The sequence below is a fragment of the Convolutriloba macropyga genome, chromosome 4, assembly GCF_964194025.1.
Source record: "Convolutriloba macropyga chromosome 4, txConMacr16.3, whole genome shotgun sequence".
Lineage (NCBI taxonomy): Eukaryota > Metazoa > Xenacoelomorpha > Acoela > Convolutidae > Convolutriloba > Convolutriloba macropyga.
Window position 1 is genome coordinate 43,890,752 of NC_134471.1, and position 23,314 is coordinate 43,914,065.

The 23,314-nt window shown below is 36.4% G+C and overlaps 2 protein-coding genes across 2 annotated transcripts in view; one reads left to right on the forward strand and one right to left on the reverse strand.

Moving 5' to 3' along the window:
* The window catches only part of LOC142337695 (uncharacterized), a 420,762-nt gene that overhangs the window by 341,022 nt on the left and 56,426 nt on the right, over positions 1-23,314 (reverse strand). Inside the window, exons 10-11 of the mRNA XM_075387138.1 lie at positions 10,468-10,669; positions 4,330-4,519 (exon numbers count right to left, since the gene is read on the reverse strand). Coding sequence (XP_075243253.1) covers positions 4,330-4,519; positions 10,468-10,669 — 392 coding nt within the window. The remainder of the gene's footprint in view (positions 1-4,329; positions 4,520-10,467; positions 10,670-23,314) is intronic.
* Positions 1-23,314, forward strand: part of LOC142337697 (calcium/calmodulin-dependent protein kinase type 1-like) — a 188,631-nt gene that overhangs the window by 20,574 nt on the left and 144,743 nt on the right. The window lies entirely within an intron of this gene.

A 23,314-nucleotide genomic window follows, 5' to 3' on the forward strand; every position in this document is an offset into this window, starting at 1 on the left:
ATGAGAACATAGCCGCCATATTGTCGGAAAATAGCCGCCGTTGACGCGCTTTATGCACATCGGGATTGAAACAGAAAAAAAAGAGACAAATTGACTGAATTTTTTTCTGTTTTTTAGGTGTCAAAAAGTGTTCCAATTTGGCGTGCAGTTTCAGTTAGATTCTAAAACTATACATAATTCGGACTCTAAGCCTAATACCGATATCAGCTAGCAAACACTAATGAACTTTGATAACCTAAATCTCAATGACTTAATGACCGCGCTTTATCGGTTTATCCAGTCTCTTTTGATTTTGCTCTTTTGACTTTGACCGTATTAACTATATTTCGTAATTCAATGCATGAAAGAATTAAAAATCCAATCAGTTGAAAGAGTGAAGTAAGTCAGAAGTCAACCGTGGAATTCGTGACTTATGTAAAACGAAAAATGTAATCAAAAGGTAAAGCAAATTTAAAAAAGGAGAGCGCCTAAACAATAGCCGTTTGAGAGGCTGACGACGGCTATTAATCAGGCAAACGTTTAGGCGAGACGAGCGTGAAAGTCACATGAGAGCGAAGAATTTTTAAGAACCAAAGCGGAATAACGGTCAAGCAAAAAGTTTGCATTAAAAAAGTTTACAATAACTGCTTCAAACTTCGCTCGAGAGCAATTAAAAACGCAAGTAAGACAATTTACAATCAATGGGCAAACAAACGACGTCTGGCATGTAAATACAGCTGAGGAGCGGATATAAACGTGAAAAATTGCAAAACAAAAAAGAGCCAGACGGTAAAAACAGAAAGCAAAACGAAGAGTACTGCATTGTAGCTAGTCTCAGGTGAACTCTTCGTAGCTTTCACAAGCTACCAGTTTTTGAGGAACATTTTCATTTACGTTTAACATCAAATTCTCAGAACTATTTCAATTCTCATATGTTATAGGGCATAGGCTAGATAAAAATCTATTGAGCAAAAACTGGGGAGGAGTTCGAGCCCGCGACATTAACCACAGCGCTATAAGTGCTATGTACGGTATTCGTTCACAATCCGTTTAATATTAGCAATTGACTGAATGCGCACAAATCGAAAGGTCAAGCGTGAAAAACTCAAGACGTGACGTGACATCTAAAGAATTTTCTAGAAGAAAACGGTCAAGCAAAAATTTTGCAAAAAAACGCACGTTTCTAAAAACTGCTTCAATTTTCGAGCGAGAATAATTAATAAACATAGCTGGCAGATTGCCAGAAAATAGCCGCAATAGTTTTGTAGATCTGCTCTAAAAAAACAGTAAAGACAGACCAAAAAAATTCGTCTTTTCATTGAAGGCTGATATGTTATATTTTGATTAAAAATCTGTATAGGTTTTTCCTGCCTCTAATAGCTGCTTTCAAATAACCTTCGTTTAGAGTGACACACTAGAATTGACAGTTTCACAGAATTCACAGAAGTCAATTTCAAAGTGAGGAAGTCATTTTTGAGAGTGAGGAAAGTCAAGTGTGACCAAAAATTTAATCACACGAATGAACAAAAAAAACTCGCTCCACTAAGAGCGAAAAATGACGTCACGCACGCACTTAAGTTGAAATTGCATGAACGAATGAACAAAAAGCAGATTTGAAGTGGTTGTGACGTCATATGGTCGTAACAAAAATCTTGACGACGAAAAAAACCAAGAGAAACCCAATAATAGCCCCAGTAAACAAAATAAAACTCATCTTAAAATAAAACTATTAGTAAACAAAATAAAACTCATCTTTTTGTTATTTCTATATGGAGCAACGCATAATTATCAACTGAAAGGCCCTAATTTAAAGAAAACTGACAAGCATTTGAATTTATAGTACAGACAGTGTGATCAATTTGAAAAAATTTCACAGGACTACCTTTACTACTGCTCATGGAAAATTGACGATGTTCTATCTGGATCTTCAGAGTTAGTACTGCTGTCGGTTTACTGGAAATAAGGGATGTTAAAGTTCTAATATTAATCGTCATTCCGTACAAAAACCAGGAAAAAAACGTTGAATTGAATGAAATAACATAGCCAGTAGATTGCCGGAATAGCTGCGAAATAGACTTGCGTGCCACATAATACAAATGGAAACAGATACAGCTGACGTGCAGAGATAAAAGTGAAGATTGACAAAATTCATTCGCAGAAGGGACCTTTATTTGTATTAGGGATCTTTATTACACGTATGAGTTCCTTTGACCTTAAATTTAAATAGTGCACAATTCATTTTATTGAATGGGGTAAGTCAGATCTGCTCAAAATCTAATCACACAAATGACCGAGAAACCTTTGCTAGAGAGAATGAGAAATGAAAAAATAACCGACTAAACGTGGGAAGAATTGCTCTCGAACGACTAGTGGGAACTCTAATCAATTGCAGCCTGCTTCAGTCGGGGGGGGGGGAAGGGGAGTCTAAATGGGACTAAGAAGTTCAATAGTGGGCTTCAAATAACCACGTTAGAGGTTAACATATACCACTACTGAGATTTAAAGTGATATATGGCACCAGTTTCGGCGCACTTTTCAGTTGACTTTTTGTATTAAATTGCCGCCAATTGAGTTCAGCTGCTTGAAATTGTGATTGAGAGCAAAATTTAGATCACGCGAAACGCAAAAAGTCAAAAAGTCACTCGAAATGTCAAAACCTTCAAGGGAAAATTTTGCATAAAAAAAGATACACACGTTTACAATAATTGCTATGAACTTCGTTCAAGAGCAATTAATCACGCGCACAAACGCTGTTAATGAGGGGACGTCGTTAAGAAAATTTGACTGCTTAAGATTTCCTGTGTGAACAAATTTAAAACAAAAAAGAGCGTCAGGCGACTAAACAAAAAACAAAACAAAGCAGAGGAAGTCCTGACCTACAATTCAAAAAAAATTTCATTGACTTAACAGTGAAAAACTAGACCAAGATTGGACCACTAATGGACTGTGAAACTACTTAATACAAAAACCCGATAAAAAATCGAAGTTACTGTAAAAATCAATATCAAATTGCCGCATGTGAACAAAAAAAAATAACGATGTGAACAAAACAAACACCTTTTTCTCACTACTTAAAAATTGGATTGAAACAATTTCACGCATTAAAATCACTCGTTTTTTGCTCCTTTTCCTGTTTCGGCGTGACAAAAATCACTTCTCCAATTTCACTTTAAAAAACACGAATGTGTGAACAGATCATAAAAACGGCACCCCAATAAAATTCAAATTTTTTGAAATGTAAAACATAGCCCAAAGCGACTCGAAGTAGAAAATTGATACTGACACCATCAAAATTGACACACATTCTACATCATCATACTAAGCATTTCGAAACAACAACAGGAAAAATAACATGAAAAATCAATCTGAAAAAAAATGATATGGCATCTGATAATTTAAATTTAGATGCGACTCCAAAAAAGCTATCTGCAGAAGACCCGGAAATCTGTAAAAATCATTACAGTGACTAGCCTTCAAATGTCACCTCATAGTAGCCAAACCTATCAAAAAGATGAACCAGAAAACCAAAAGTGCGAAGGGTAAAATCAGAAGAAATAGGCAAAATTTTGATTCGCAAAAAATTGATAGGCAAAAAAATCGGCAAAAATTTGATTTAGTTTACTCAATATTTTTCAACAAAAACAAACCAAAATAACAATAAATCAATTTGGAAAGGCCACCAAAACTGCTAGAAAAAAAATTAAACCAACAACTAAATGTTCCGAAAAATTGAACAAAAATACAAAAACCGCAAGAAAAGCTTGAAACAAGGCGAAATGGTTAAAATAGATGAAACTTGAAGTAAAACAATTGCTTCAGATGGCCAAAAATGTTTCCAAACACACTATTACTAGTTTAGATAATTTAAATAAACGGCTTGGACTGGAAAAATTGGAGCTAAAACTAAAAAACTTTTCCTCGCTTAGCGAAGATTTTTTTTCACACCTAATTTTCTCGCGCTCTCAAAAAATGACATCAAAAGAAAAACGCTCTCTCTTCAATCCCTTCAGCAGTTTGACCACTTAGTTTTCACATGCTCCATTAACTTTTACATCCTGCTTTAAATACACTCCAACAAATTATCGATCAAAAAATCAATACTACAAGACGCTCCAACAATACTTCTCTTCAAGTCAAAAAAAACCACGAACAACGCACTATAGCTAGGCTCAGCTTTGAGCTATAATAAAATGGAATAAAATACTCCTCAAAACATAGCTAACCGTTTAAAACAGTAATTTAACATTCATTTGTTAACGCGTGTACCAACGCTCAACTCCAAGCTGTAATAACATTCTCATTATTATTTCATGGCTACTAATAGCAACAAAAAGAAACGAAAATAGTTACATGGAGAGCCTATGTTCTTCATCCTGCGGTTGTACCCGAACTCTGAAAGAAGGGCAGAGCTCTCACAAGAGGCTGGTTGATTGGGCTTCTGGCAACAGATATCACAGAGGTAATCCTCACCGGAACACAAACAGTCCTCCATGTCATACTTTAGACACACTGAGCCAGCACATACTCCGTCTAGACACACCTACAACACACAACGAAAGCAGTTATATAAATTGCAGGAAAAAAGCCGCCGTTGGCCTCCTTGACGCACATCGGAATTGAAACTGAAAAAGAAAAAAAGAGACAAAAACAGACAGAATTTGTTTTAACTATTTTTCCAATACTCAGCGTTTCGAGAATCTGCACGCATTAGAATGAGTACACATTATAACAATATTCTGGGAATCAATGAACAAAAAGCAGAAAATAAAAACTAAAAAATTGGCAAAAGCCAGAAACTCCAGTCATAATAGGCTAAGAAAATTGTCTATAACTATAAAAACGAAGCTGCAAAAAATTAGAAAATAGTGAAAAAAAAAATTGATACTTCATATTTCTCAACAAAAAATGTTTAAAACCAACGAAAAACTACTCAATTGGTATCATAAAACTCCGAAAGTATTAGGCGTATATTCAAACCCTGCCTAATGGATTATAACAAACATAGCCGGCAGATTGCCGGAATAGCTGCGAAAGAATAGACCTGCGTGCCATATAATAGAGATAGAAACAGATACAGATCTAAATTGAAAAAAAAAAAAATCGACGCCGCTCAAAAAACTAGGCTAAAAAACATTCAGCCATAAATTAATAAAGCTTGTTAAAATACATTCCACAGAAGCCTCTTATTAGGGACCTTTACTGCACATATGAGTTCATTTGACCTTAAACAAATTCAAATTAAACTTAAGTTTTAAAGTGCAAAAGTCATTTTATTGAGTGAGGTAAGTCACGTATGATCAAAATCCAATCACGCAAATAACCTGAAAACTTTCGCTAAAGCGAGTGAGAAATGACGTCACGCGCGCAAATGCCGTTAGAGAGAGGAAGAAGTCATTCAGAAAATTTGACTTTTTCAGCTTTGCTGTGTGAACAAATGTAAAACGAAAAAAGAGCGTCAGACGACGAAACAAAAAAAAACAAAGAGCACCGCAATATAGCTACGCTCAGCTTACAGCTTCGCAGCTATAAAAAACAAGCGAAAAAGGCGTAATTTGCCTGAAAACCAGCAAAATAGCTGAAGAACATCCAACATCCAGATTAGCATAAAACTCATTAAATAACATACCAGGAAGATTGCCGGAAAATAGCCGTTATTGGTTCCCATAAACACGATTGGAATTGAAAGAACAGAAAAAATGGAAAGACTGATTGATGTAACAAAACGTCTTTGAAGTGCGAACTATTTTGTTCTCATTTTGCTGTTAGACATACTTCTGTTACACATTGAGAGGCTATAGGGGCCAGTATCAACACCAATAAGCATTTGAGATGGTAACTAAGACTCGGAGGGAAAAAATCAAGTAGCGAGCATCTAAAATTGGGCTTTCTGGGTTTATTCATTTTCCATTATTAATTCTGTGTTTTGATACTGATTCGGTTCATTTTGGATTGTTTTGTTGATTAACTGCTCTTTAAAAGCACTTTGAGTAGAATGAGAGAAGAATGAAACAAGCCTAGAGAAATCAAAGATTTAAAGCGAAAAAAAATGTCGAAAAAGCAGCAAAATGAGGTAAAGCTAGACAAACTGTTATTGGACAAAACAGGTGCCTGCTGAGAAGCTGCAGCTGGCAATTAACCAGAACCGTCAAACCAATATTGAAAAAACCCAAACATTAACACAATATCATGATCAAACCTCAAAAATATTTGAAAAAAACAACTGCATAACAAAGCCGAACAGAAAATTTTTGGAGCTCAGATATTCTCTTCATCCCTCAATTTCTCGAAAAATAATTTACTGTATAAACAAAAGATCGCTCTCTTTTGGCTCCACTTTTCAACTTTGTTCAGCAACCAAACCATACCAATTTTTGTACCATTCATATCCTGCCATACCATACCATACCATACCATACCATTCATTTCCTTCAAAATTCATTCCAATAAAATATATTCGACTAACGTCGGGAGAATTGTTCTCGAAAAACTAGTCTGAGCTCTTATCAACAGCTGATCCTCAATAACATCATATTCCCTGATTGTTAAAAAAACTGTCTTCCACTTTTCTCTCTTTCGCATTTGTAGAACTTCCGGATTCATATTTGCAAATAATCTGAACAAAAAAATAAAAGACACAGCCGGTAGAATGCCGGAAAATAGCCGGGATAGACGCTTGTGGCCTTCCATGAATTGAAAAAACTAAAGAAAATATAAGATAGACAGATCGACCACCAGTCCTTCACTAGACTTTCTGGGTTAGATTCGGACTGTCAATTTTATGACACATACGGTCTATAAGGAAAAACCCTAAAAGAGCGTTTTCAAAATTGACATTCGAAATCAGAAACTCAAGATTAATACTCAAGAATTAGGGCATATAAGCTAGGCACTACTTAGATGCACACTATTGATCTTTAACTAGTAAATGTTCATAAAAATTAAAGTTCCATGTGAATTCAGAAGTCATTTTTTTGAGTGAGGTAAGTCAGGCAATTGACCTAAAAGCAGAATTGACGTCACGCACATGAAATTTTACCACAAAGCAGTAGAAGTCACTGAAGTCATTGAAAAAAACAATTCCAAGAAGTCCGGTCGCAAGAATCATCGATGAAGACGACGAATTAAAAGAAAACATAGCAGGACAAGTCCTGGCGTACAATTCAAAGAATTTTCATTGACCAAACAATAAACTGGACCTGGAAAGGACTATGAGTGAAATTAGAAAATAAATCAGATAAAAATTTAAAAAAAAACCCAGAAAATCAATGTCAAAATGCCGCATGTGAACAAAAAACCACAAGCGAGAAAGCGAATTTTTATTCGAACACCGTTTTCTCACTCTTCTTTACAATTAGAGCAAAAAAGTTCATGCCGTAAATCTATCTTTTTCGCTCTACTTTCTGCTTCGGCGTGACCAAAATAACTACTACAATTTGAATTCAAAAATTATGAAAATGAGTGAACAGATCTTTCTTGAAGCATTTATTTTCATCTTTCCAAACAACTCGAAGGAAGAACTTACGCCCCTAACTAACATAAAGCTTATTCTACTGAGTGACCACAATAACTAACATTTTGCCTATCCTACTGAATAACACTAATCACTTTGAAACAAGAAAATGCAAAAGAACAATGAAGAAGTATCTGATCAGAAAAGACGATATAGCATGTGATCAGAATTTCAGATTGAGTAGCAAGTTTTAAAAAAAAATTGACGAAAACGCATACGATACGTTTAATTTCAATTCTTTGCACCACATCAATTTGAGAGAAAAACAACAAAACATTTTCATGTAGAGAAAACGCAGGTAAGAAAGGAATTGAAGAACAAAATCAAAAATATTCTGTAAAATTGCACCAAATTTTAGCAACAATTTATAGATCAACTGCCACTATGCTGAATCGAGATCATTACTTTAAACCAGTTAATACTACTTCTGGTCAAGCATCCACCAATCCAAAACACTGTCGATTTAAAAAAGTAAAAATGAAGAACGAAAAACGAAAAACGTAAGAAATTTGTAATATCTGCCATTGAAAAGTGCACTAAATGGATTCCAGACCACCTCTAAAAAAATTCCTATTTAAAACTAGAACAATAGAAAGTAGCAAAAAGCACACAATCAGAAAGTATCAGCAAAAATAAGCAAAATAAACACGAAAATTCTCAAATCTTCATAAAATTACTCAATTATCGTTACCAAAATGACCCACGAATAAAATCAAAACATCAACATGCATCAAAAACAACTAAATTGGACTATAGGCATCCCCAAATACTATAAAAACTTGAATAACACAAAGGGCATTTAAAATCAACTTGAAAATCTAAGCAAAAAAAATAGAGCCAAAACACGTTCATTGGAGCAAATAGCGAGTTGGAGCGAATTAAAAAAAATAACAGGACAAGTCCTGGCTTACAATTTCAAGAATTTCTATTGACAAAACAAAACATAGCTGGCAGATTGCCAGTAAATAGCCGCAATAGCTTCGTAGATCTGCAGTCTAAAAAACAGTAAAAAAGACAGACCAAAAAATTCGTCTTTTCATTGAAGGCTGATACGTTATATTTTGAACAAAAATCTGTATAAGTTTTTGCTGCCTCTATTACCTGCTCTCAAATAACCTTCATTTAGAGTGACACCCATTTGACCTTATTTCTTTGATTTAAAGTAAACAAAAGTTAATTTAAAGTGAGGAACTCATTTTTGAGAGTGAGGTAAGTCAAGTGTGACCAAAAATTTATTCACGCGAATGAACAAAAAAACTCGCTCCACTAAGAGCAAAAAATGACGTCACGCAAGCACTTCAGTTGAAATTGCATGAACGAATGAACAAAAAGCAGATTTGAAGTGTTTGTGACGTCATATGGTCGTAACAAAAATCGTGACGACAAAATAAAAAAAAAAACCAAGAGAAGGCCAATAATAGCCCCAGCTATTGCTGTGCGGCTAATAAAAACTAAACCTAGAAAGGACTATGAGTGAATTTGGAAAACCATTTCTAAAAAGATCAGATAAAAAAAACAGAAAATCAAAGCTAAAATGCCCATGTGAACAAAACCACTAGCGAGAAAAGGACATTTGGTTCAAATAAAAAACTAGGCCTAGAATGAACTATGAACGGATTGGGAAAACGCTTCAGAAAAATATTCGATCCACAAAAACGAAAAACATACCCGGCAGATTGCCGGAAAATAGCCGCCGTTGATTCCAATAAGCATGATTGGGATTGAACGAATAGAATATATTGAAAAAAAAAGATTTTTGTACAAAAATATTTTTTAAGTCCGATTTATTTTGATGGCATTTCGTAGTTGAACATACTTCTGTTTCTTAGAGAGAGGCTACAGGGGCTACTAGCAAAACCAATAAGCATTAGAGGTGGTAACTAAGACTTATAGGAACGACGTTCAAATAGCGGGCATCTAAAATTGGGCTTTATGGGTTTATCCCGTTTCTATTTCTGACTTCAATTTTTTATACAGACTCTGTTCATTTTGAATTGCTTTGCTGAGCAACTGATGTTCAAATTCACTTTAAGCAGAATGAGAGAAGAGAGAAACTAGCCTAGAGAAGTCAAAAAGATTTCACGCAAAATGTCGAAAAAGCGGCAAAATGGTAAAGCGAAAAAAAGTTTGACGAAGTAAAAACATAGCAGGACAAGTCCTGACGTACAATTCAAAGAATTTTCATTGACTAAACAGAAAAACTAGACCTAGAATGGACTATGAGTGAATTGAGAAAACCATTTAAAAAAAATCGGATCAAAAAATAAGAAAAAAAAAACAAAAAATCGATGTCAAAATGCCGCATGTGAACAAAAAAACCACTACCGAGAAATGAAAATTTAATTCAAACAAAAAACTATGCCTAGAATGAGCTGTGAATGGATTGGGAAAACCATTTAGAAAAAAATCCGATCCAAAAAATCGAAAAATCAGTAAAAATCAGAGTGAAATTGCCGCATGTGAACAAAAAACCACTACCGAGAAACCGAATTTTTGTTCAAACACCATTTTCGCACTCTACTTTAAAATTAGAGCGAAAAAAATTCACGCCGCAAAACCACTCGCTTTTTCGCACCATTTCCTGTTTCGGCGTGACCAAAATCACTACTCCAATTTGACTTCAAAAATCATGAAAATGTGTGAACAGATCTTAAAAAGACAGCTCCCCAATACAATTCAAATTCTTTGAATTGTAAAAAACCACGATGTCCCCAATAATAGCCGCTATCGTTTCGCGGCTAGTAATTAAAAAACACACCGATGAGGGACTTTTAATCAAGGAAGAACTGTAAACAGACATATTCAATTATGATTAAAAAGACACCAATTCCTTGAATGGAACTTTAAAATGTTATGCGCTATCTTTCATAAATGACATCGTAAGATTCAGACTCTAAATTCATCTTATTTTAGTCTTAAAATCGTTAGCTATAGCTTCCACAAGTTCTAGAGCCTTGCTGTTCGTCGTAATTGTTAACCTGAGATGCCCCGTTACAGTCAGTGAGGTTGGGCTTCTTCACTGGCGTACATGAGACAGAGGTTCCATCGCAGTAGCTCGCTTCTACACACTCTGTGGCTTCCTGACACAACTGCCTCTCACTCATCTCCACCAGCTGGCACTCTGCTGTGCAACAGGGACCCTGAGAGGGCGAACAACGCAGACCAGGCTTCAGAGTACATCTACACACAACAGAACAATCCAAACTCAGTATGTATCCACATGATAGAGAGTTATACAAACAAATAAGTTATATTTAAAATCCAAAATTGAATGGCACCTAAATTTTGTATAATCAAGGCACCGGCGAATTCATAAACACAACAGATTTTTCAACTAATTGCCTGCTTGTTTACGAATCGTTAAAAAGAAAAATCAGTTTGCGATGGTTGTGATGTTTCAATTGAGTGACATTTTGAGTCACGGAAGAATATTCACGCAAATGAACCAACAACCTGCTCCAATAAGATTAAATACGGGGGAATCGGTAATGTGCGTTTGCACATAATTTTCCAACCCCTAAAAATTGAAACTTAACTTCACCCTCGATGCTAATCTCAGTAAAAACGGGATCATAATTCGTGGGATTGTTGACGATTACATGTGTACAATATTGACGTTCTACTTGTTTTCAGAAAAACTGAAGAGCCATGTTTTTATTAAAAAACGACAACATATGTCAAATAATTTGCTATCGATCTTGAATTATCCTTTGCTGCCGATTATATAATAAGACCTCCTTTCCTATTATATAAGAAATAGAAAAAAAAAGAAAAAACAATTTAAATAATAACATTTAATTAATTTAGACCAAATAAAAAGACAACTAAAAAAACAAAATTTTGTGAAGACAAATTTCTCAATTTCTCCCACAAAACATACAATTGATTACAGAACATTTCCCGAATTTCTGCAGTTAACTAGACATGAAAATAATAGATAGACAGATGAGAAGGAGGAAATTAATTTTAGAATGAAGGAATAAAGAAAGAACGAAAGAAAGATTAAAATAACTAATAAAAGGAAAGAAAAGAACGGAAAAAAAGACTACCAAATCCACATTTTTACCTATGAACCCTTTTCCGCCCCTACTCGGGCTTGCACCCATGCCCCTCGCATCACAGCCATAGGTCTAATCCCTTGCGATAGAGGCCTGTTGCTATTGTTTTCAACTGAATACATACGCAAATTTTTGGTCATTAGCTTTTTGTCTCGTTTGTTTTTGTTAAGCTGCATTCTTAATGAGCACAAAAATATGAGCACATTGGGAGTTTAAGCATGGTGGAGTAGGCTGCATAATGAAGGATTGTTAAAGAGTGTGAAGATAGGAGCGCTGTTAACCATTGCGCTCAAGTGCGACTTAAATTTAAAATAATAGATAGATTTAGTTGAAACAGTGAGTGAAGTAAGTCAGAAGTCACGCGTGAAAATCGTGACTTGTGTAAAACGAAAAACGTGATCAAAAGGTAAATAATCTAAAAAGCAATCTAAAAATAATCTAAAATAATCTAATAAAAGCCGTTGAGAGGCTGACAGCGGCTATTAATAAAAATCAACAACGGCCAATAATAGCTCCTTGCTTAGCTATCAATATCGCAACCATTAAAAACGTTAATATTCTCAGAAACAAGAGAACCACTTTTCCCAAAGGGGCTCCCATCGGCTAGTAGCGCGGTATATTCACTTAGTTGTAGTTTTCTTTATTAATCTGCCCTTCCTGCCTTAACTGCGAGCTAACAATTGTTCAAAAACTATAGCATTAGCTCCACTAGAAGGCGCACAATCAAAAATCCAGGACAACGTTTCGTCGAGCAATTTTTTGTAGTAATTTACAAAATAATGCAATTAGACGTATAAAAATGAACCCCATTGAAAAAATTCGGAAGTTGATTATGTAGACATTGTTTTTGAAAATAATTCGAATTTAGTTGATGCGTTTTAACTTGGCGAGGCTTTATTAGTAACATCCGTTATTATATATAAGCATAACCTTATATCACCTTAATATTGCCGTTGAATGTTACTCAGAGCGAGGTAACTCATTTATGATCAAAGAACTCAAATAGGCTAAAGTTGGACGTAATGCTTAACCTTAGGCGAGAGTTTGGCTTCGGTTGGGAGGCTCACACTCAGGGAAGCGAGCCGCACGTGGTTGGTGCGTAGTAGAAAATTGGGGAGTAAAAAACAGGAGGGAGTCCATGACTACTAAATTTTAAAATTAACCTTTCACGCCTTGAAGTTCACGCTTCATCTGTTTATCGCTCAAGCAGGAGCGCAAAAACTTTGCATAAAAAGTCACGCTTTTACCATTGCTTCAAATTTCGTTAGAGAGCAATGAATCCCGCAATTCTACCACAATTTTGCAACAAATGAGCATAACAAATGACGGTATGCACAAAAGCAGGTGAAGAGCGGCATTAGCGTATGATCAAAACCACTCTTTTGAGCTTTTCGGTGCAAGAAACGAGCAACAGAAAACGAAACAGAGAAAAAATAACTGACTAACCTCAGGCGAACTGCTCTTAAACGACCGTCGAGTGGTTGGCTTCGGTAACCAGCTGAGGCTTAGGGATGTTGGCATTAGGGACGGTAATTGAGCAGAGTGCGGGGGTTACGAGACCGATAACTAGGGGAGCTCGAATCACCAGGTGGAGGAAGGTGGTTGGGGGAGTGTTAGGGGAGGGAGCGGGGTTGATGAGTGACGGGGGGGGGTAGCTGAAGGAGGTCAAACTCCCACGATTAAGAACCGCCCTTTACAGCATGAAATTCTCTACTCAACTTGGCGAGGCTTTAATTAACTGTTTCGACAAATCCAGATTTTTTTCCAGATAGGGCTCACGGGCAGTGCTGCCCTTATCCCGCCACATTTTGGTCCCGAATAAGACCTCTCCATTGCTTTCTGTTCTGGGCTGTTTCCTTGCACAGGTCGAACCATTCAGTCTCCCATTTCTTCGCTGACATTTTCGGTGGTTTGATATGCTTCTTTACTTCGTCACGAACGATTCTTCGCCAGGTCTTGCGTATGCCGCCTGGGGGTCTCTTCCAGTTATCGCCCTTTTCGAATTCGAGCGCTGCGTTTGGAATTTCGGACGGATTCATTCGGAGGACATGCCCTAGCCATCGCAAGCGTCTTGTTTGGATCGTCGTGGCAAGGGAATCACATTTTGCAATGGTGGTGATACTTTCAGCGGGGAGGTCCTGTCCTTTGTGGAGAATACGTCGAAGACATCGATTTTCGAAGGATTGCAAACTGTTTATATCAGAATTTTTTGCTGGCCAGCTCTCGCAACCATACAAGAGTACACTTCGTACGCATGCCTTGTAAATCTTCACTTTTACAAGCTGAGGGATGCTTCTCTGGTTCCAGATGTTCTTAAGGTTTTTGAAACTACCTGCAGCTTTGCCTATCCTGGCCTTGATTTCAGATGTTACGTTGCCGTCGAGACTAGTATGGCGTAAGGTTTTAAAAGAGCTCCTCAGCCACTTAATGCCCTCTGGGCTTTACATGTTTATCTTACTTTTCAGAACGAAAAGCTGAAGCGCCAGCCGATAAATCGGTCAAGCAAAAAAAATTAAAACAGCCGGCAAATAAACGCCATTGACGCGCTTGATGAACATAGGGATTGAAACAGAAAAAGAAGAGATAGAAACTGAACGAACGTTTTCTGTTTTTTTTTGTGTAGAAAACTGCTGTAATTTGGCGTGCAGTCTCAGTTAGATTCTTAAAACATACTTAATTCAGCTTCTGAACTGAAAGCTATTAAGCTTAATATTGATGTCAGCTAGCAATCACTCTAATGAACTTTGATAACCTATGCACTATGACTAAATGACCGGGCTTTATCGGTTTATCCCGTTATTGATTGGTTTTTTGTCATTGACAGTGTTCACTACATTGCGTAATTCAATGCGTGAAAGAATTTAGAATCCATTCCGTCGAAACAGTGAGTGAGGTAAGTGAGAAGTCAAGCGTGAAAATCGTGACTTATGTAAAACGAAAAACGTGATCAAAAGGTAAAGGCAATTTAAAAGAAGGAGAGCGCCTAAACAATAGCCGTTGAGAGGCGGACAGCGGCTATTAATAAAGACCACAGGACTAATATAATTGCTATAGAGAACAATTAATAAAGATTACCACAAAACAGCTTCGCTGAGATTACAGACATTACAGCTATGAAAAACAAACCATTAATTGCCTTGGAATTATTTAAAAAGCAATCACAAAAATCACATAAAAATACGAAAGGTTGATAGAAAAATAACTTTTCAAAACTAAAAAATGAGTTGACTATATCTCCTACCAATAAAGCAAGCCCAAATCAATTTGATAGTGAGGTAAGTCTTGTGACCAGAAACTTAATCATGCAAAAGAAAGAAACTTGCTCAAAAAAATTGAAAATGACATCACCCACGCAATTCAGTCAAAATTGCTTGAATGAATGAACCAAAAACAGATCTGAAGTCAGCTTGACAGCATATGGTAGTAACAAATCACAACCATTAAAATATAGCCGGCAAATTGAAGGAAAATAGCCACCGCTGACTCCATTGACCTACGTTGAGATTGAACCAGTCAGAGGAAAACTAAGAGAAAGATTGACGACAGCAAAAGTGTTCTAATCTGGCCTGAGTTTCATTATACAGAGACGGAGACCTTGGTCTCTAAAGTTGAGGGTAACAACTTGATATTAATAGCCGTTGAGCGACTTCAGGCGGCTATTAAACATAATCGAAGCTTCCGCACGAAATGCTCGTGAACAACAGGCGAGGAATATACTATTATGTATACTATAATGAATTTTGATACCTATTGCACTAAATGTTAAAATATCAATGCGTAGTACTGCCCGCGCTCTATTTGTTTATCCCGTTTCTTTTGATTTCGCCTTTTGGCTTTGAACGTATTCAAGTAAATGATCTGAATAAATATTAAATTTTATACCGCTAAATAATGAGTGAAAGTCGTGACTTTAAAACAAAAGAAGTGATCAAAAGGTAAAATCAATTTTGAAAAAAGAGAGCGTCTAAATAATAGCCGTTGAGAGGCCGCAGGCGGCTATTAAACATAGCCGTCACCTTTCGCACAAATTGCTCGCGAATAACAGGCGAGATGTCTGCGTCTGTGAAGTAGCTAGCTTATGAGAAAGGACGCCAAATCCAATGGTTGGGGCACTCAGAGTCATACACAAAACATAACGCCCCAAGGCTTTAGCAGTTATTTCATATTTAAAAAATGACAGGCCAACTCAGAAGAGCTAACGAACATTTTAGAACATACCCGGTAGATTGTCGGAAAATAGTCGCCATTGATTCTCATGACCCCTATTGGTATTGAGACAAGAAAAAAATTGTATTAAAACATGGCCATCTGACGACCGGCGAAATGCTCTCAAACGAAAGGGGGCGATTGGCTTCAGTAGTAACCAGCTTGGGCTTAGGAAGACTAGCAGTATGGGGCACATTAGGAGGGGTTTGGTGCGTGGGCGGTTGGATTTAGATGGGGGAGGGTCCGTACTTCAAAAAAAACTGCCTATACACGATGATTTTATGTCTTCGCATCATCTTCGGCGAATTGCACTCTTAGGGGACTATGACTTGAAGCCTTCCAAGCTTTACCTCTTTATACCACTTTTGAGGACAAAAGTTGAAAGCGTCCGAAGAAAAATGAATATAGCAAAAAATTTTGATGAAAAACCACAGGACTAATATAATCAATTAATGATAAAAATGCGCGCCATTTTATAGTACTTCGTAGTTAGGCACATTCATGTTTCTTAATGAGAGAATACAGTCATTAGTATCATTTGCAATAAGCATACTACATGATAGATAAGAATTTGAACAAGTTCAAATACTGGGCGTCTAAGACTGGGCCTTATGGGTTTATCCCGCCCTTTCATGTGCAAAGAAGGTTACTAGTCTAGACAAGTCAAAAAGATTTTACGGAACATACTGAACGAGCTGCAAAATAAAGATCAGCAAAACAAATTTTTGTCAAAAATAGCAGGACAAATGTTCTATTTTCGCTTTCTTACACTACTTTCAAATTGGAATGAAAATTTTCACGCCGCAAAACCACTTGTTTTGCTCCTCTTCCTGTTTAGGCGTGACCAAGATCATTATTTCAATTTGACTTCAAACATTATGAAAATGAGTGAAGATATCATTAAAAAAGGCGGAAAGAATTCCAGAAACGAATAAAAAAAGCAACCCATCGCCAAAAAACAACCCCTCCAGACAACTAGCAGCCACGTAAACCACTCACGAAATTTAAAAATTTGAAGTAAATTAAGGAAAACAAACGACTAACGTCGGGCGAATTGCTCTCAAATGACCGGCGAGCGGTTGGCTTCCTCAGTAGCTAGCTACGGTTTAGTGAGGCTAGCTTCAGCTTAATTGAAGGGGAGTGAGTTGAGGGTAATAGATGACATCATGCCACAACAGAATAAGTGCGGCATCAACAAGGAGTCAGGGAAAGAGAGAGAGAGAGAGAGTGTGTTCGAGTTATAAAACGTGAACGAGAAAGAAATACACCCCAACCAACAGAGAGAGAGAGAGAGAGAGAGAGAGAGAGAGGGAGGGAGAGCTAGGAATATTTTCCATGATGAGATTCGACTCTGCAACTTCTAGTTTTCTCAAATAGAAAAACTGAAAGAACGAAATTCAAAAAAAATTACATTTCGCAGTCAAAAAAAATTAATTTAAACGTAATATTTAAACGTTGAATCCTATTGCATGGCAAATGAAAAATATTCAGCAACTTATTATCAAACCCTTAAGGAGGTTTTCTAACCCCTGAGGTTGAAAAAACCTAAATAATGACAACGTCAAAATAACTGAAAAAAGTTTTGTGATAAAAATGTTAAAATTCGTGATGTTGAATAAACTCGAATAACGAGAATAAATTCTATTTACACTAGAAACTGTGCAGTAATCTATTATAACAGCCTAGAGGAGATTCATTGACACCTATGGCTGAAAAAACTCAAAAAGAAATGACAAACATTTTCAAAAAGCTTGAAAAAATTGTATAAACTAGTGAAAATTTGCGTGTTTGTTTGGATTAACAAAACATATAGCTCTTAAAATGGTCATAAATAGTATTTATGTCTTGCAAAAGACCTTTATCATTTTCAGCCTCAGTTTTAGACTTCTCCAACAAAATTCGAAAACGGACGAAAAACACGAAAAATTCTGGGCTCAAAAACTCCTAGCCTTTTAACCTTAAACTACGGCCTTCCCGGTAGCTTCATCACACTAAGCACTTGAAAGAGTACTAAACGCGGTTAAAGGCCTCTGATGAAACTTAATGCCCACTAGGCGCTACCTGTTTATCCTGTTTTCAAGGGCGTAAAGTCAAATGAAAGCGAGTCAGACGAAAAATCGCATAAAAAAGACCAGCAGGACTAATATAACTGCTAAGTAGTTTCTTTGAGAGCAATTAAAAACAGCTTTTTTTAGAAAAGGCTTGAAATATGAAAAAACTAGAAAAACATAGCTGGCAGATTATCACAAAAAAACCACTCTGCAGTAACAAAAAGATAGTAAAGGAAACAAACCAAAAAAACTTTAAATTAAATGCTGATATGTTATATTTTGACTAAGAATCAGCTTAACTGATAGCTGCGTCCATTGGCTGCTCACAAATAACCTCCAATGAGAGTGACACGCACTCACTTGACATTATCTCTTTCAATTAAAGTAAAAAAGACAATTTGCTGAGGATGTCATTTTCTAAGTCATGTGTCACCAAATACTTAATCGCTCGATTTAACAGAAAAACCCTTTAAAAAGGAAAACGTCGAATAAATGTGCAAAAAGCAGATTTGAAGTGATTGTGACGTCATATTGCCGTAACAAAAATTTTGATAACGAAATAAAAACATAGCAGGACAAGTTCTGAATTACAATCCAAACAATTGAATAGAAAACTTGAAAACTCCTCAGTTGAATAACAGAAAAATGGATAAACTAATTTGAGGATTATCAAAACAGAATTGTTCTTGTAGATACTCTAGTTGTCAAGGTGAAGAGAACCGATAAAAAAGCAAAAAATCCAAAAAAACAAAACAAAAAATAGCATTTGACAGACCATTTTTTGGACACAAACGAGCAGCAGAGGCAGTACTTACCCAGCAGCAAGATAGGCTAATAATAAACTGGCAGTTTTCGCTAAAAAACACGTTAAATAGTTGCAGTTGAGAACCGAAAAAAATACATTAAAACTTGAAACTAATTAGTACTTTAGTTACGTTCAAAGACACTAATTACATCAAAACTGGCAATTTCCGGTCAGGATTTACAAAAAGTCAAACCTGCAGGCTACAACGAAATTTCGGGTTACATACGAGCCATGTAGGGAGCAGATAGTGATCATAACTGAGAAAAATAATTCAAAATAAGAAAGGCTAAACTGAAACAACCGGAAAAGGGACTGAAATTTTTGATGTTTATGTCTCAAAAATTTATCTGGGTCGTGAAAAGTTATCCAGTAACCCAAATTGAAGCCAAAAAACTGTTTAATTGGCCACCAGAGGTAAATCAACGTGAAAAAAGTTTAAAATAGCAAAAATTATTTAAGTTGCAAAAACTAATGATATCCAGATCATCGAAATCATTTGTGCTGATAAAAAAACTCCAGTAGTAGTAGCAGTAGCAGTATAAGACTTCAATTACCTTCTGAGGGTATAAACAAGGATGATGATACCAATGGTATCACAAAGATAAAAAATGATATAAACTATGTAACAGCTAGAAAAACATTAATTGAACAGAAAGTCATGCTATACAGAAACTACATCTACACCTAAGGTACCACGTGCAAGATAAGTCAAAATCATATTCATCAATTTTCATCGCCATTAGTAGATTTTGAGTTGCGGTTTTGGATTTGCAAGTATCCTTGAGAAAACTGATGCTGACATTAAGTAAATCCGCGGCGTCATTTATAATACGTTCAACTCTGAAGAAAAACGATTTTTCTGTACAACTTTTCTTAGCTCGTCTGAGTGCCAGACGTTCACGATCAGGAGTTCGTAGGTTTAAGACCTTTGAGTCCAACTTGAAAAATTTGTCAAAAAAATATGCAATTCTCGTTGTTTAGGATTGTCGTAAAAACACGAATGTAACGCTCGATGCTCTATAAAATAGGGCCGACCAAATAGGACCGATTAAAGTAACCAAATTATTTAATACAATTTGTTGCATTCAGGGCTCTGACCTTTTCAGCGAAAACTGACATTTTTGCCTTGAATTTAGTCCTCCGTGCAGCAGTCTCAGGACACTAATCACCTAAAAGGCTAATAAAGCCAGCTGAGATCCAGTATTGCAACTGAATGACCCCGAGCTTTACCTGTTTATCCCGTTTCAAAAGCTCAAAGTGATGGAAAAAGGTGTGTAAAAAGGTGCGAAAACCTTCATGCAAAATCTTACACACAAAAAAGACAGACCACCAATGCAACCCACATTCTGTGGATTGTAAAAACTAAGAGAAGGCCAGGAATAGCCCAGCTATCGCTTTCCGGCTATTAAAATACTTCGAAAAATTCCTTTCAGCAAATGAGTAGTTAATAGCAAACCAATAGGCAAAGTCGTAATAGATGATGCTGATGAAGGAGGCTTTAGCACTTTGTGATCTCAAAAGTGCATCAATAAGAATCAGTAGGCTTGTTTTTAGCATCTGCTTGAACACTTTGTAATTTAGTTCAATTCTAAGATAAATCGGCAGGCCATTCCAAAAAAGGCCACCACTGTTCTCGAAAGCAGCTTTTTGGATATTTGTTCTACCAGTAGGCACCTGAAACATTTCACGCCTATTTGGGTTAGCAGAGTTCACATTAAGTCGAAACAGACTTTGCAGATACGCTGGAGCATTTTTGTTTTTCACCTTGTGCATAGGACAGCCTACTTTAAACTGAATTCGCTGTTTAATTGGTAACCAATGCAGCTCTTTCATCAGCTGTGTTGTTCTTGTTGAACGAGGTTTTCCAAAATAAAGCGTATTGCGGCATTCTGGACTTATTGAAGCTTCTTCAGTTTTTTTCAGGTAGGCAGTAATAAAATAATGCATTAAAATAGTGAGGTCGCGATAGAATGTAGCATCTGACAAATAAATAACGTTGATCTTGATCAAGGAATTGTCGAAAAATGTAAAGTTGTCGGAGATAGTAATACCAATTTTTGGTAACGAAACGTATTTGGTCGTTCAAATTCATATCTGCAACGATCCAAAAACCCAGTACTTTGATTGAAGGTTTTTTCGATGACAGGTTCTCCGAAAAATGCAAAACTTTTTTAGATGTTCTTGTCAAATATGTTGGGTTTGAAGACTATTAGCTCAGTTTTGTCTTTGTTGAGCTTCAACTTTAAGGAGTCAAAACACCCCAATATATTTTAGTACTTCTTCACATTTCGATGTTAATCGTCCTTCATGTATTTCAATGAAGAATTGAGAATCGTCAGCGTAAAAATGATAGAGGCACCCAATCGCGTCAAGTGCTTCAAATAGAGGATTAAGATAAAGTATGAAGACCAAAGGCCCTAGAATACTCCCTTGCGGAAAACCGGTTGGTTGCTCGATAGAATCAGTCTGTTCTGTGTCGAAGATACTATTCAAAAAAGTTTGCAACAGCGCCGCCGAGACCATGAGACTTCTTCAAGATGTCAATCAGGAGGTCGTGCTGAACTGTATCAAAGGCGCTGCTGCAGTCAAGCGACACCATCAACAAGGATTTGTTTCTGGATGTCATTTGCGTATCACATTTGAGCACCCAAATTAGGCCAGTTTCTGTAGAGTGACTTTTATGGTATGCTGATTGCATGACGTGCCATTTGCCAATGGCGTCAAGATGTGTCGTTAATTGATTGTGTGCAATACCTTCTAGCAGTTTTCCTAACCATTTCAGATTTGTTACAGGGCGATAGCTACCAAGTCTCTGTCTTTGCCTGGTTTCAGGAGAGGTTTAATAATACCTTCCTTTAAGGTACTCGGAAATATCCCACTCGTGAGCGCACTGTTTATCATATCAACAAAATCGACGATGTAAGATCTGCAAAAACTTCTGAAGAACTCAGCTCGCATAGGGTCATTAAACGAAGATGCTGACGAGACTTCGGCCATGTGCCGTTCAACCATCTCACTGTCAACCAGTTTGAAATCTTCCCAGATACACTCAAATCGAGACACTCACATCAAGCTGCTTGTCTTAAATGCTCTTTTTTAAGTCATCAACTTTGTGTTTGTAAAACAGATTGAAATCGTTAGCACGTTTTTTTTGGTAAATTCGTGCTTTGGAAGTGTTTACGGCGTATGCTTCAGTAGCGACTTCAATGTTCTAAACTTAGTTCTAACATTTATCGACGAGAGACTGATCGCAAAATACTCGTTTCGATTCTTGATCATAGTACTTGAATAAATGAGCTTCATAGTTTACTTCATTGTATTTACTGGGAAAACTCCTTAGTTTCCGTTCCAGTTGTCTTTTTGTTCGTTTTGCAGCATTACATTCAGCATATAGTATCGCGGTCGTCCATTGCGTGAACGTAATAGGCTATGAAACTTGACTAAGTTAATGATAAACGATAGACTGCAAAATGCAAAACATAGCTGGCAGATTGCCAGAATATAGCCGCAATAGATTCGTAGATCGGCATAAAAAAAACAGTAAAAAAAGACAGACCAAAAAATTCGTTTTTTCATTGAAGGCTGATCTGTTATATTTTGATTAAAAATCTGTATAAGTTATTGCTGCCTCTATTAGCTGATCTCAAATAACCTTCATTTAGAGTGACACACACCCATTTGACCTTATCTCTTTGAATTAAAGTAAATAAAAGTCAATTTCAAAGTGAGGAAGTCATTTTTGAGAGTGAGGTAAGTCAAGTGTGACCAAAAATTTAATCACACGCATGAACAAAAAAGCTCGCTCCACTAAGAGCGAAAAATGACGTCACACATGCAATTCAGTTCAAATTGCATGAACGAAACATACCCGGCAGATTGCCGGAAAATAGCCGCCGTTGATTCCAATAAGCATGATTGGGATTGAAATAATAGAAGATATTGAAAGAAAAAAAGATTTTTGTACAAAAACATTTTTTAAGTCCTATTTATTTTGATGGCATTTCGTAGTTGAAGATAACGTACTTCTGTTTCTTAGAGAGAGGCTACAGGGGCTACTATCAATACCAATAAGCATTAGATATGGTAACTAAGACTTATAGGAACGACGTTCAAATAGCGGGCATCTAAAATTGGGCTTTATGGGTTTATCCCATTTCTACTTCTGACTTCAATTTTTTATACTGACTCTGTTCATTTTGAATTGCTTTGCTGAGCAACTGATGTTCAAAATCACTTTTAGCAGAATGAGAGAAGAGAGAAACTAGTCTAGAGAAGTCAAAAAGATATCACGCAAAATGTTGAAAAAGCGGCAAAATGAGGTAAAGCGAAAAATTTTTTTATTCGACGAAAAAAAAAATAGGAGCGCTATAATAGCCGGCTGAGAAGATGAGGCGGCTATTAATGAACAAAAAGCGGCTGTGACGTCATATGGTCGTAACAAAAATCATGACGACGAAATAAAAAAAAACCAAGAGAAGGCCAATAATAGCCCCAGCTATCGCTTTGCGGCTATTAAAAATAAGAATAAATAAAAATTTCAATTTTTGTCATGGTCCTCAATAAATGTTTTATACCAACAAAACTGTACTTACGTGGTATTCAAAACCTCCGTAAGTAATAAGCGTCCTTTCAAATCCCACTGAAGCCAGTAAAAGAAAACAGTAAGCGAAAAATGCCGAATACGCAAAAAATATGACGGCAATAA